The sequence below is a fragment of the Heteronotia binoei genome, chromosome 8, assembly GCF_032191835.1.
Source record: "Heteronotia binoei isolate CCM8104 ecotype False Entrance Well chromosome 8, APGP_CSIRO_Hbin_v1, whole genome shotgun sequence".
Lineage (NCBI taxonomy): Eukaryota > Metazoa > Chordata > Lepidosauria > Squamata > Gekkonidae > Heteronotia > Heteronotia binoei.
Genome location: NC_083230.1, coordinates 5,165,671 through 5,181,712, shown reverse-complemented (window position 1 = coordinate 5,181,712; position 16,042 = coordinate 5,165,671). Strand labels below are relative to the sequence as shown.

General features: G+C 40.1%; 1 protein-coding gene across 1 annotated transcript in view; it reads right to left on the bottom strand.

Annotated features, from left to right (window-relative positions):
• Positions 1-16,042, bottom strand: part of GSAP (gamma-secretase activating protein) — a 113,486-nt gene that overhangs the window by 89,769 nt on the left and 7,675 nt on the right. Inside the window, 6 exon segments of the mRNA XM_060246070.1 lie at positions 1,609-1,713; positions 2,204-2,250; positions 6,051-6,120; positions 7,765-7,853; positions 7,948-8,004; positions 8,515-8,584. Of these exon segments, the coding sequence (XP_060102053.1) occupies positions 1,609-1,713; positions 2,204-2,250; positions 6,051-6,120; positions 7,765-7,853; positions 7,948-8,004; positions 8,515-8,584 (438 nt within the window).

Below are 16,042 nucleotides of genomic sequence, written 5' to 3'. Positions count from 1 at the left end.
AGCACTAAATGATACCATACAAAACTTACCATGCACTCAGTGCAGCAAATAATTAGATATTTTTTCTGGAGTCTTATTTCCTTTTTCTGCTGAAAGGATGTTTTATAAGCTTTTTTCAAACATTACTAATGGAAGGGTTTACCTATGGAAGGGTTCAGCTCTACAAGTCCAGATTTCTGGAATATGTAGTTCAATAATACAGAAAAACTGTTTCCATGATCACAATGTGGAAGCAGCAGCATTGGTCCAAAGCAGAATCCATTTACAAAAGCTATGCAATCCCTCCTCGCTAGAACCAACCACACCAGCCCAAGGCAGAGGACAAGCTTCAAATTCCCCAGAGCTCTTCATTTGGCAGGATGCTAACATATTCAGAGGTGTTTCTTGCCCCTGATCTTAAAGCCCCTTCCTGCGTAGAATGTAGATAGTGGTGCTAGTGAAGTTGGTATCATATCTGGTCTTCTGGGAATGAGGTTGGAAAATGACAGCCTCCAATTAAAAACTGAGAAAACACATCCAGTTATTAAAGTAAAAAAATCTTGATTAATGTTATGTGATGTACTAGTTAAAGACTCAACAGAGAACCAAAGTAATGTTGCCTAGGCCGCATAAGCACAAAAAGCTCACAAGCAGAGTCCCTTCAAAGATAATCTTCCTCCAGCTTGTTAATTCTCAGAAAACAGAAAGGCGCACTTTCCTCCAGTTGGTCTTCTAGGAATTGACAAAAGGTGCAACTTACTATCAATCCAACCCACCCCCAGTTTATCTACTATTCCACAAAAAATGCAGGCTTAAGATCACGGTCTGAAATGTCTTTTCTCCATCACTCTATTTTTAATCCATCACAACATCCAGTCTGATGAAGAGTTCTGGACAATATGCACATTTGCACATTGTTTTGTGTTACTCTGGTTGATCCTAATAAAAAGTTTGCACTTAGTAACCTCATTCTTTTCCCCAGGCACTGAAAGTTAGACCAGAACTTTCAGAACAAAAGATATGAAAAGCCTAACTCTGATAAACTTTATGAAGCCCCACAAATACTTTCTGTCTCTTATTAATCAATATACATTTCAGTTGGTTTAAGTTACAGTTCTGAATGAAAACAGCAATACTGAGGGGCCGTTTCCACAAGATCCCGTTAGAAGACAGGATCTGTCCGTGCGGCCTGGAGGAGGTCGATACGGTTCCCCATCTCATTCTGAACTGTCTTTTCCATACAGAGGCAAGGTACAGACTTCTGCGGAACCATCTAATGCTAGCTAAATCTTTAAATCAGGCCCAAGTCATTTACTTCCTCTTAGGGGATGGGAGTGATCAACTTTCTCTGGATCTTGCTAAGTTTCTATATGTTACCGACCTTGACAGGAAGAAATTTAATGCTGTTTGTATTTGAAAGAAGATGCCCTTAGTTAAGTGTTGCCTACGTCAGATAATTTTATTACTATTTTGATGGTTGTACATAGTTTTATATTGTTATGTTATATTTTAGCCTGGTGTTGTGCTGTATTGTTATTGATGAGTTGTGTTGTTGTTGTTGATTGGCCTAGAGCCGCAATAAACTGACTGACTGACTGACTGATTAAAGGAATATTTAATATTTTCAACCTTTGGGACAATATAGAATAGTCTTTGCTCTAGTGTATCCCACTGGATCCAAATGAAATCATCAGCAATTTTCTCTTTTGGGAGGTGGCTGAAATTTTCAATCACCTAAAACAGGAAAAGAAAACAATATGCTAATTAGAAAAAGGGAGGTAATATCAAATAACTTGGGACCTGATCAGAAAATACTCCATTTGTATAGGTTTTCAGGAGTATGGCCAGGAGTGAGTTCTATATACCCTCCACAATTAAACTAAAAAATCCCACCAGTAGTTTTATAGAGGTGGCAGTATGGAGGACCAGGGTGAAATGAACTGTAAGTAACTTCCTCAGACAGTCTCTCTGTAAATCTCATTAAGTTGCTGGTCACTATGAACTAAGCCTCAGAGCTCTGGGCTTAGATCAATTTTTCAGATGCCAATTTTTATTATATTCTACCAGCCACATTACCTATAGGTTTTCTATAAAATTCAGCTGGACAAAATATGTTTTATAGAAAATAATTAATGCAAAAAAAAAATCTATGCCCTTATCTCCATTTCATCCGTATTATTGGCCCTGAACAAATACATTAATGAAAATTTTCAGAATTTCTTACTGATGCATGTTCTTCTTTGACAACTTTGATGTCAAGTTTTTCAACATCTGTAAAATACAAAAACAACGTCGGTATCTTTTCTTAAGAATTCTCTCACTCACAAGCTCACACCATTCAAGACCTGTTTCACTTTTAAGAAAATAGCACTTCATTTTCAAACCCCTTACTACCATATTTGCATTCAGTATTGGCATGAAATGGTACAAGGTGGGCAAGGCATAACAAATTTAGCAAAACTGCAGCTGTGCAGAAAGGATGCTGCATTCCAAGGCCTCATGAGCTGGAGATGGCAGGTTTGGAAGGGAGTGCCAAATGTTCAGGATTGCTGTCCAAGTGATATTTTAAATACAGTCAACCTGGCAAAAAAAAACATTTATGGTGAGGCAAAGGACTAATGAGAAATCTCATGCATTTACTGTTAAAAGCTTGGGGACAGAGAATTTCTCCTTGTGTTCCTGCAGAATTAGTTTGACTGCGGTTTTCAGGTGCTTGATAAAAATTACAGAAAAGCTTCCACATGCCAAAAAAGAACTCCTCCATCCCCCTAACCAAAGTAGCTGTATCCAGAACCATCATATCAAACTTCATTGACTTTTAAACAAACAATTGGCTGTCTACACAATTCCTGCATATGGACTGGAACCCAGTGATTCATATGTCTGCAGGATCATCACACCACACAGGAAAGAACATAAAAGAAGTCATGTTGGATCACGCCAATGGCCCATCCAGTCCAACACTCTGTGTCACACAGTGGCCAAAAAAACCCAGGTGCCATCAGGAGGTCCATCAGTGGGGCCAAGTCACTAGAAGCCCTCCCACTGTGCCCCCCCCCCCACAAGCATCAAGGTAGTGATCAGCTGTAAAACTCCAGGCAGAAAAGGCTGTATAGGAACTATATATAATCATTAAAAAGCTCTGAGTTCTAGATGGGACAGGAGATGCATATACCTCCACCCTTTCTAATAGTCTAGGAAGTATTAGAAGTCCTACCTATACCTACGTACTGATGCCCTACCTTAACAAATAAGGAATATAGGAGAACGTCTACTCTAATGAGGTGGGACGTTCTCCCTTCAGTGGTGGTGGAGGGGAGATACAAAAAAGTGCCAGTCCAAGAACGATTATGTCCCTGCTGCAATGATTTTGTCCCTGCTGCAATGAACAGATTGCAAAGTTCTCCAAGAGAAGGGACACAGTGATCATGGGAGTTTTCAATTACCCAGACATCTGTTGGAAGTCCAACTCTGCTAAAAATGAAAGGTCAAATAGTTGCTGACAACTTCCTTTTCCCAAAAGTGAAGAAGGAAACAAGGGGATCTGCTATCTTGGATTTGATTCTCACCAACAAGGAAGAATTGATTGAAGAAGTGGAAATAGTGGGCACCCTGGGCAGTAGTGGCCATGTGATTTTGGAATTTACAGTCTTAGGGAAGGGAAAAGTTATACGTAGTCAGACTTATAGGTTGGACTTCAGAAAGGCGAACTTTGATAAACTTAGAACTATGCTGGGTAAAATCCCATGGTCAGAAATACTTAGGAAGAAAGGGGTTCAAGAGGCGTGGGAATTTCTTAAAAACGAAATATTGAAAGTGCAATCACAGATGATTCCTATGAGAAGAGAAAATGGAAAAAGCCTAACGAAGCTGAGGTGGCTCCCTTAAACAGCTCTCTAAAGACTTGAGAAATAAAAAAGACTCCTTTAGGAACTGGAAGGAGGGCCTTATAACCACGGATGAATATAAACAAATCACCAGTGCTTGTAGAGAAAAAGTTAGGAAAGCTCAATATCAGCTTAGGCTGGCCAACGATGCTAAAAACAACAAAAAGGGGGGGGGAGGGTTAATGTTCAGAGTAAGAAAAAGAACAAGGACATGGTAGGCCAGTTGCAAGGGCAGGAAAGTGAAATTGTAACAGGTAATGAAGAGAGGCCGGAACTGCTCAATTCCAACTTTTCCTCAGTCTTCTCTTCTGAGGGAAACGGTGCTCAACATGGCAAAAACAGAACATATAATGAGGGTATGAAGTTCCAACCTAGGATCAGCATAGGGGTAGTACATAAACACCTAGTTTCTTTGAATGAAACCAAGTCCTCATGGCCAGATGAACTGCATCCAAGGGTTCTAAAAGAGCTTGCGGATGTGATTTCTGAGCCTCTGGCTATTATTTTTGAGAATTCTTGAATTACAGGAGAGGTGCCGGAAGACTGGAGGCAGGCGAATGTTGTCCCCGTCTTCAAGAAGGGGAAAAAGGAGGATCCAGGTAACTACTGACCCGTCAGCTTGACATCTATACCTAGAAAAGTTTAAGAATAAATCATCAGTCAGTCAGTCCTGGAACATTTAGAAAGGATGGCTGTGATTACTAAGAGCCAGCCTGGGTTTCTCAAGAACAAGTCATGTCAGACTAATCTGATCTCTTTTTTTGAGAAAGTGACTACCTTGCTGGATCAGGGGAATGCTGTAGACGTCATTTATCTTGCCTTCAGTAAGGCTTTTGATAAGGTTCCACATACTGTCCTTGTTGACAAGTTGGTAAGATGTGCTTTGGATCCTGTTACTGTTAGGTGGATCTGTAACTGGTTGACAGATCACACCCAAAGAGTGCTTGTGAATGGTTTCTCATGTCATATTTGACTGTGAGACTTATAATGATCATCGCAAAGTACTTCAATTTTCCACGGCCATATCTTTTACCAGTAGTCAAAAACTGCAACTCCTTAAGAATCTTCTTGATGATAAGAACCTTGAGGTTACATACAAATTAGCAAAATTTGACTGGCTTGCCACAAGAATAAGGAAAACTCTAATAATTCAGTCAGGAAATGGATAAACACCTTTGCCAATCTGTTTGCTGTAACTGCCATGTTCTGTTATATTTGTAGTTTTTCAGCAGTATTTTATGCTTTTTTATGTACAATTTTATAGTCATTCAGTTTTAATTTTGTATGATTTTACTGTTTTAAATGCTGGCTTAGGCTATGAATAAACTAAACTGAACTCCCTGGGTCAAAGGCCAGACTGACTGGCCTGTAGTTTCCTGGGTCATCCGTTTCCCTTTTTAGAAAACTGGTATAGCATCTGCACTCCTTCAGTCTTGTGGAACATCTCCAATCCTCCAAGAGGTCTGGAAGATGATGGAGAAAGTTTCTGCAAGCTCTAGAGTTATTTGAGTATTCTTGGGTGCATACCATCTGCCCTGCGTGTGTGTACTCGTTTAAGAAGACGACGACAACAACATTGGATTTACATTCCACCCTCCACTCAGAGCAGCTCACAATCTCCTTTATCTTCCTCCCCCACAACAAACACCCTGCAAGGTGGGTGGGGCTGAGAGGACTTTCACAGCAGCTGCCCTTTCAAGGACAACCTCTGCCAGAGCTATGGCTGACCCAAGGCCATTCCAGCAGGTGCAAGTGGAGGAGTGGGGAATCAAACCTGGTTCTCCCAGATGAGAGTCCACACACTTAACCACTACACCAAACTGGCTCTCATGCAGCCAGGTGCTTCTCAGCTACCTAAAATAAAAGTATTAGAAGTCAGCTTGTGAAATATGCCATTAAAATGGATCCAGATGGGCAGCTGTGTTGGACTGAAGCAATAGAACAAAGTTGGAGTCCAGTAGCACCTTTAAGACCAACAAAGTTTTATTCAGAATGTAAGCTTTCAAGCGCATGTACACTTCATAAGACAATGAAATGGGGGACAGTGAGCAGAGTTACATATAGCTGGCGGGCAGTGATTAAGCATGCAAAATGAAACTGTCCCCCATTTCATTGTCTGATGAAGTGTGCATGCACTCAAAAGCTTACAATGGCATTAAAATGTAACTTTAAAAATACGCTTACATTTATCTTCTGAAATGAGTAAGAGACAACTCTCTGGAAAAGCATGTGCTTCTGCAACTGGATACAGAAACTGTAAAAGGAAATTTGTCAAAAGATAATGGGCAGCATAAAGCTTTGCTGATTAAGCTCACCTGGTAACACTCAACTATATAAGTCTAACAGTCAGAATAACAATGCTGTTTTCTATGGAACGTTGTAAGTTCCTTGTTATATAGTTAAAAGTAGTAGTCTAATGACACATCAAAGCACAAAATTTTCATACAACAAAGCATTTTGAAACAAAACCTGAACAACTGTAACTAATAGGGATGGGCATGAGCCAGCTGACAAACCAAAGTTTATCATGAATTTTGACCAGTTCGGAATTTGCAAACCAAAGTTTGTGAACTGATGAACCACAATGAATTTCCCCAAAATTTGGAAGTGGTTTGGTGGTTTGTGATCTTTCATGAAGCGCAGAAGAACTCTGAATGAGAAACAATTCAGGGGATGGGAGCTCCCCGTCACTCAGCTGTTTGGTGTAAATGGCTTGGAGCCATTACACCCTGCTTTGAGCTTCTCACAGGAAGCAGGAAGCAGAGTTTAAATGGCAGGGAGAGAAAGAACTTTTCTGGCTGCCTCAGCTGTGGGCTCCCACATGCAGCCCAGTCTAAAAGGGCTGCAAGAGGGAGCCCAAGACAGCAGAGTCAGCATGCAGAGCTCTCCCCACTGGCCCAGCTCCAGGCTCCCTGGTGCAGAGAGCTTTCCTTGCCAGTTCAGTGGTCTTGGGCTCCCTCCTGCAGCTCCTTTAAACCAGGCTGCATGGGGGAGTCCACAGCTGAAACAGCAGGGAGAGCTCTCTCCACCAGCTCAGCTGTCTTGGGCTCTGTCCTGCAGGCTCTTTAAACCGGGCTGCACCTGGCTTTTCCAGGGGCTTTTCCAGGGTACCAAAGGCAGCTGAGCCAGAGCAGAGAGCCTTCTCCACACAGGCCCAGCTGTCTTGGCCTTACTTAAGCAGCCCATTTAAAGGGGCTGCATCAGGGAGGTGGCTCAGCTGCCTCCCTAGTATACCCCTTTAAATGGACTGCATGAGTGAGCCCAAGACAGCTGGGTCCACCGAGAGAAGGCTCTCCCCACCGGCAAGGAAATTAGCTTTATCCAGGATATCCCCCCCACCACTTTCTCCTGGCCACCACTTGCCATGGCCAGGAGAAAGGCGGAAGGGAGTGGAAAATAAATTCCCCCCTTTCTCCTAGCTGTGTGGCCAAGAGAAAGGGAGGTGGGACGTCTCTTCCCTGATGATCCTGTCTCCCTTTCTGCTGGCCCTTCCCCCCTCCTGCTGGCCACTGTTTTTTGGGCTTTCTTCTGCAGTCCTTCTGAAGTTTAAAGGGACTGCAGAAGCACCTCCCCACCATACAGTTATTTTCCATGCTGTTTTGCAATCCCTTCAAACTTCAAAGGGACTGCACAAGACAGCCCAAAACATCAAACCACCACTCATCTGTTTTTGGGGCTTTCTGTACCCCTGTTTAAAGGGACTGCAGTCCCTTTCAATGAGGTTTGCAGGGCCCCAACCCTTGCCAACCATATAAGCTCGTAAGTGGGCCTCTTGGCTCGGTTCATGCTGAGCCATGAACTGAAACCCAAACCTCATTTTCCTGGCTCATGCCCATCCCTAGTAGCTAAATCCCTTATAATTTCTCCTTATCAAGTTTAGATCATTCAGCTTGCTTACTTGCACTCTGATGCAGCTATCCACAGCCTTTAAAACTTTCACGTTATTAACTGGACAAATTTCAATGAGTAACGTCAGACATTTCGACACTGTGATTTAAAAAAGCATAATTAGGGCAATAATAGTCTTATTGGAGGTTATGTCCAACAATACACAAGAAGATAATCTTCATGTTTTAAGTACCTGGTTGAATTAGCAGATCTGCTCTTACTTCTTTTGTTGACTGAAGAAAACTGACAGCTAATTGGTTAAAAAAAAAAACCAAAACACACATATTTAAATTTGCTACAGTAAATATTAACCCCCTGATTTGGATAGCCCATGCTAGCATGATCTCATCAGATCTCAGAAACTAAGCACGGTTGGCCCTCATCAGTATTTGAACAGGATCATCATGGAAGTTCAGGGTCACAACATACAGGCAAGCAATGGCAAACCACCTCTGAACACCTCTTTCCATAAAAACCCTCCAAGGTCACCAGACGTCAGCTGTGACTTCATGACATCTACCCTGGGTCAAGTATTAAAGCACACAAATCTTACTGAAGGGGGGTGAACAATACAGGGCACTACATACAAATCTGAAATTGTCCATTCATGTTTTAAGAACACAGAGTACGTCTTCAAAACAGAATCATGTATAGTACAGTGACAGTTACAAGGAGAACTAGTGAGCACAAGCAATCAAGAATCCCAAAGTCTTCATAATTATACAAGAGAATTTCTAATGGGAAAGGAAATTGAACTTACCAAGCAATGTCTTTTCATTGTTGACTGAACAGCTGATCACATACAGATCTTTTTCAAAAGTATATAGGTGCTGTTGAAAGATACCTTGGGTTAAAACACATATTACATAATGCTTAAAAACAGTAGCATTTCAAAAGATTGAAAATACAGACTTCCACTTTAATTATTTCCCTTTGCATTATGCAGACACTTTAGCCTCCACAACGCCAGTTAAAATTAGAAGCACTATCCCAATCCTCCTTTCAAACTAGCATCCTTATTCATTCACAGAGAATAAAGTTCTTCTTTACTACAACAGAAACAATACAGATCGCTAACCTATCATGCTAGACCAACTAAGACCCCTTCACAGATTATCTTCCCCTTGCGGCTTCCGGTTTTGGTGACTCAACATTTAGAGTGGCCATGGACTTGCTCCCGATGGCCACTCTACAATCCAGCAGCTGTGGGGTCTTCCAGCTGCGGGACCTGACTCCAAGACCCAGGGAGGGTCTTGGAAGGCAGGTGGCTTGACGGCAGGCTCAGGAATTTGGCAGTGGTCGATTCCCAGAGCCGCTGTCACCGTAAAGCTCCACTGCAGAGATCGCCATTTTTAAATGGCACTAGAGATGACTACCGGCTTCTTCCCCTTTCTATATCAAGCGCTACTGCATGGACCTTTCTGAAATCAAGGCTAAAATACCTTGCTGTAAGTTCCTCTGATTTATTTTTAATTATTGAAGTGTTAGAACTTGCAGGCTGGAAGTCTGGACAGAAGCGTGGAACTTAAAAGGAGGGGGTGGCAATTGCCCAACTCCCTCTCCTTTCACTTCAAGGCTTCTCACTGACATTCCAACTGTTAAGGTTTTTCTTTTTTAAAATCTACTGTTCATCCTGGAAATAATCTGTTCTTACATCAGCTCTATTTTATTTCTATTTGAACTGGGAATTAGAGAGCTAGCAAAGACCCTCTTAACCCTCTAAGTGTTGAAAGAGTGGAATCAGTCTGTGATGTACTGGCTTGCTGGTGTTGCTGCTGACAGAAAGTGGAATTTAGGGCTTGGAACTTAGGAAACATCTTGAATAAAACTTCATTGGTCCTAAAGGGTTTGGTGAACTCTGTATTGATGTTTTGCCTCAAGCTAACCTAAGTATGCGGGTGAATGTGGCACTGACATCCGTGAAGGTGGCTGCATACCTGCTGATTTGGTGGCTGACAGTTTTATTTTTGGTTCATCTAAACACAGTGGATTACAAAGCTTTTTTGTTGGATTACAAATTTCTTGGTGGATTATAAAACTTCATGGTGGATTATAAACATATTAGCAGACTACAGAACCTCTGGATGGATTACAAATATGGTGGTGGATTATAAATATATTTTTTTCCCTTTTGGAACTTTCTCTTTTTTGGTTTTAATTCACAATTGGGAATTGGATTATAGTGGATTACAGTGGATGACAGAGTGCTATGTAGAGAGATTCCACAATTTTGGACTAAGACGTGACTCTTGGAAGTATTTGCTGGAGGAAGATCACTGCTAAAATAAGGTCTTGTTAACTAACTTTTAGGTTGAACTGATAGAGTATACATAACGATCAACTTTGCTTGACAATTTTTTAATTTTTTAAGTTGATAAGTGTGATTTCCACAAAATACAGTATGGGAGATCTGGTTATTCAGATCTCTGTGTTAAATTTAAATTGATACCCTTGTAAAACAGTATTGCTTATTGTATTTGTTATCTCTATTTGGGTTTTGCTGGATTTGTGGATGTTTGCTGGAACGTTGTGTTCCCAAACAATTTGATGATTATTGAAAACACTGATTTTGTTTTCTTTCTGTGGGGCTTGATAAAAGCTAATACATCCTGCTTCATAATAAGCTGGTAAATACTCAAAGCTTTATGGTTGATTGGTAACATTGCATAGAAAATTAATAGTGGAGATGGCTGCTGTCTTCATAGAAACGCAAAGGAAAAGAGACGTTAGATCCACTACTTCATCTCCTAGTCTGCCCACTGTGAAGTTTAGTATCTCAAACATGCAGGAGGATATGAAAGAAATACAAAATGCTCTTTTGACAGCAATAGCACAACTGACTGACAAGGTAGACAATACAGGAGAACAAATGGTTGAAGTTAAGCAAGAACTCCAAGAGAATAGAAAGCAGGCAGTGGAGACTAATAAGGCTTTAAAGGCCTTAGATGCTCAAGTTATGGTTAATGCTCAAAAGGTGGAACAGCTTGAAAAAAAACCAAAAAACTTTTGATAGCAGATTTCTTCAATTGGAAATGGACAGAGTAGCATATATGTTGAGATTTCAAGGTGGGGGCGGAGCGTCGCGAGGCAATGGCAGATGCGAAATAAACGAGCTCCATATACCTCCTTCCCCTTTCAACAAATTGAAAGACTCTACAAACTCCAATGACAACTAAATCAAAAGGGAAAACGGTGCGACAAAGAAAGAAGCAAACTTTGGGAAAAAAAAGTTGCAGTTTCCGACTACTTCTCACCAGAAAATCCAAACAAGGTCAGTGGCCCAGACTTCTGCTCCCCAACCGCGTGCAAAATGGCGCTCAGCCCTGCTCCCGCTCCTTCCAACCAGCCTATTTCCCCAGTGACTCCCGTTTGTAAAGAAGATGGCCCAATTAGTCGTAGAGACCTTGATCTCCTACGACTTGATATCCATAAATACTTCAAAGACACTATAGCTGAGCATATCAGCCCTTTAAAAGCTCAGATGGAAGAACTAACTGAAGACTTGGCCACTACCGCCAAAATAGCGGAACAATCAGCGGAGCTGGGGTTGTCCACCAAAACGGAGCTTGTCAACATCAAAAGTAATGAAAACAAGCTTCAGGACAGAATATTAATCTTGGAGAATAAATGGAGATCTTTGAACCTGAAGCTACGTGGGATTGATGAGGGGGCTGAAGAAAAAAGTGATCTGTTACTTCTCATAGCGGGCTGGCTACAAGAAAAGCTCTCGTTCCAAGGAAATATGGCAAACAACATTGTAAGAGTACAGAGGCTGGGATCTAGGAAATTGTTGCGAAGCAACTTTAATAGAGACATCCTGGTACAATTTTCAAATCCCAGAATCAAAGAAATGATCTTACAAAAGGCAAGACAGAGTGATGACTTAATGTACAATGGGAAAAAAGTGCTCTTTCTTCTGGACTTATCTCCTGAAGCGCTGGAAAAAAGACGCAATCTGAGGATTATTACGCATAAACTACACATAAACAACTTGAGATTCCAGTGGAGTCCAACATCTGAGATTTTGCTTTATAAAAATGGCGTCCTACATGGAGCTCACGATGCGCAGTCAGGGATCGAATTAATGGCCGCCTTATCGCTCACACTCACTCCGGAAGAGAAGGCAGACCTGTGGAAGCTGTTTCCGGCGCCGAGAGACCAAACGCCTGATACAAATGGAGCTGCATGAACACCTCTTCTCTTAACTCTTTACTGCTCGTTGTCACTGTTCCTGGTCTGTGGATCGCTTAATGACTCCAACTGACGGGAGATTGGCCGGGAGCACCTTCGCGTCTACAACTAGCCAGCACACCAACGCGCAGGGGGATCGGAAGAGGCTTTGACGACAGAGCACCGACTTCAGCTTTGACAGCAGCAAGGCTTCTGCTCCGTCCCTTTTTTTTCTCTCTCTTGGCTCGCTGTTTCTATATAGTCTCTACTGCTACTGACATTAGATAGAGTTTACTACTTAAATAGTGAGCCCTGAATTCATGATCTGTTGTGTTTTTATGATGTTTTTTCCTCTACTTAAGTGAATACTCTAGCTGATTGGAGTCTCAATGTTAGCATATTTACTAAGAGGCTTGTGGTTGAGGCATGATCTAAAAAATCTGGATTTAACATTGGTCTCTAATACCTCCAGGTAGAAATGAAAAAAAAAACTTATTTTTCCTTTCCTTTGTTTGATATGTCATTAACTACCAACTTAATCAATGTTCTGCCTCTACAATAGTTAATCAACTTGTTACAAAATATATTTGTGGAGATTTCAAAATGCAGCAGAAGAGAAGTCTGAAGACTTGCATAAAACATTACGTGAAGCCTTGGCAGAAATCTTACAGGTTGCACCATTAAAAACTGAATAAGAGATTGATCAAGTTTATCGTGTTACATCAAGTTTTACCTGAAAGAAAGAATTTCCCAGGGAGATACTTGTGAAGTTCACAAAAAAGAGAATCAGAGATACTATTTTGAAACAAGGGACAAGTCAGTGACAATAGCAGGAGCAGATGTGAGAATTTTGAAGGAGGTGCCATGGCTAGTTAGACAGAAGAGAAGAGAATATAATGCACTGACAACCTACTTAAGAGAAAGAGAAATTCCATATACATCACCAGAAGGCCTGCTCTTTACATATGAAGACAAAAGATATAGGATTAATTCAATTTTTAAGGCTGAAAACTTCTTGGAGAAATTTGGAGAGAAAGAAAATAAGAAAAAGAAGAATGGTGATGATGAGGAATCTTCAGAGGAGGAACAGCAAGATGGAACAAAGAAATATTCAATGCGATCTCAAAATAAAGAAGATTTTAAAAGATAGTGATAAGAAAAATCCATAATAGTTTCGATTAACGTCAACGAACTCAATTCTCCTATAAAAAGGAGAAAGACTTTCAATTATTTATCTAGATTTAAAGCAGATGTAATTTGTTTCCAAGAAACCCACATACTACCAAAGGATCAGCATTTATTAAGAAATAAAAAAATTGGTATTCTTGGCTTCTGACCTCAATAAAAAAAAGAGAGGCCTAGCAACATTTGTGAATGACAAACTTAGCCCTCAATTGGTGTTTGCATCAGAAGATGGAAGAATTTTACTAGTCGAAATCACTACTGAAAGCAGAAAGATTCTTTTGGCAAATATTTATGCACCGAATGATCATCAGGATAAATTCTTTAAAGACTTGCATCTTAAGTTAACAAATCTTGATTACGCTGACTATTGTTTAATAGGAGACTTTAATGAAGTTTTTGACAGACAACTGGATAAGAAGGCACCCAAACATATTCAAGTCAAAGGTTTACAACTACCAATAAGCTTTTTTAAACTAGCTGAAGAACTTAATTTAATAGATGCATGGAGAATAAGATTTCCAAATTCAAGAAATTTTACATTTTATTCATGAAGACATCAATCTTGGTCGAGAATTGTGCTGGTCGTCTGCCGGTCTGATGAAGGAATTATCAGAGACTGAGATTCACCCGAGAGTTATATCAGACCACAATCCGGTAACCATAAAATTAAAAGAAACTCAAATGAGAAGAAGATGGCTATTAAATACCCAGATTTTGAAAGACAAGGACTTTGTAAAGGAAACCAAAGTAGAAATTGAGTTATTCTTTAAACAAAACACAACTCAAGATGTAAAGATGCAAGTTGCATGGGATATGGCCAAAGCCTTCTTTAGGGGGTTGGCAATTAGGTTTAATGCCAAGAGAAAGAAGGATGAAGGATGAAAGAGCGGAAACTTATCAAAATTTAATGATCCAAACAGAAACAGCAGAAAAAAATCTTAAATTACAACCTACAAAATTGGAATTTCAGAATAAAACAAAAAAGTTGCAACATCAACTCAATTTGATATTGGCAGAAGAAGTAAAAAAGAAATTAAAATTTGCCAGACAAAATTATTTTGAATTTGCTAACAAGCCAGGAAGATGGCTAGCATATAGACTGAGAAAAGAAAATGCCAAGAGAACCATCACAGTGCTGAAAGATGAAAATAATATAGAGAAATTTAAAAGACAGGAGATACATCAAATTGTGGAACAATTTTATAAAAATTTATATGATACTAAACAGGTGCCGAAGGAAGAGCGACCAATGGTAGCTCTCCAGATGTTATTTGCCTACAACTCCCATCAGCCCCAGCCATTGGCCATGCTGGCTGGGGCTGATGGAAGTTGTAGGCAAAAAACATCTGAAGATCTACCATTGGCCACCCCTGAGCTAGAAGACTATCTTAAGCAGAATAAACTCAATAACTTCACAGAAGATCAACGAAAAATTTAAATGAACCTATAACGATAAAAGAAATGGGAGAGGCGATAGCATTGCAAAAAAAGGGTAAATCTCCAGGACCAGATGGTCACCCTGCTGAATTCTATAAAGCCTTTGAAGACAGTCTCTTGATTCCATTTAAGTATCTTATGACATGATTCGTAAAGAGACTAAGATACCTCTTTCAGGGCAAGAAACTATTATATCTTTGATACCAAAAGAAGGGATAGATTTGAAAAATATAAAAAATTACAGACCAATCTCTCTTTTAAATGTGGATTATAAGATTTTCGCTTCAATTTTGGCACAATGTTTGAAGAATGTTCTATTGGATATTATACACCAAGATCAGGCAGGATTTCCTCCAGAGATACTTGAAGGGCAATGTTAGAGCAATTTGTAATATATTGGAGTACTATGAAAGTCATCCAGAAAAACAATTAGCATTACTTTGCTTAGATGCAGAAAAGGCCTTCAAGAATGTGAACTGGCAGTTTATGTTACAACAATTGAACATTATAGAGTGTGGCAAGGACTTCTTAAAGATGATACAATCTATACACTCTTCCCAAAATGCGACGGTTATGGTAAATGGTGAATTGTCAGAATCAATTACTATTCAGAAGGGGACTAGACAAGGTTGTTCTCTATTACCGCTACTTTTTATTCTCTGTTTGCAAGTATTGAACAATCAAATTAGAGAAGACCCAAACATTAAGGGCACATTGATTAAAGGACAACAGCATAAATTGAGAGCTTTCGCAAATTACTTGGTTTTTATATTAGAACCACCATTGGACTCTATTGATTACTTGATGAATAAGATTAACCAGTTCGGCCTTTGGGAAGGATTGAAAATAAATTATGCAAAAATGAAATTTTTGGCTAAAAATATGACAACAGAGCAGACCCATCTTTTCCAACAAAAGTCAGGGTTTTCCTATGAAAAGAAAGTGAAATACTTGGAGATCTATATTACAAATAAATGCAATAATTTAAAGATAGATAATTATGATAAGTTACTTAAGGAGATCAAAAAAGATTTGGAAAAGTGGAACGACTTGAATATATCTTTAATGGGAAGAATTGCTTCAATAAAAATGACTATCCTGCCGAGATTGGTATTTTTATTTCAATCTATTCCAGTATTATTACCTAATACTTTATTTCCAAGAGCTGAATACGGCGGTCTCTGCGTATATTTGGCAGAAGAAAAAACCAAAAATTAAACTTAAAGCACTACAAGATTCAAAAGACAGAGCATGTCTGGGCCTTCCAGATTGGCAGTTATACTATAGAGCAGTGGTAGTGAACCTATGGCACAGGTGCCAGAGGCGACACTCGGAGCCCTCTCTGTGGGCACATATGCTCCCTCACCCACCCCCCCACGCACGAGACTCTGGAGTAATATCTAATTGAAGCTCCTTCTCTCCCCAAACTCAGGCTTCTTCCCCCAAATCTCCAGGTATTTCTCAACTCAAACCTGGCAACCCTAACTGGGCCTCCT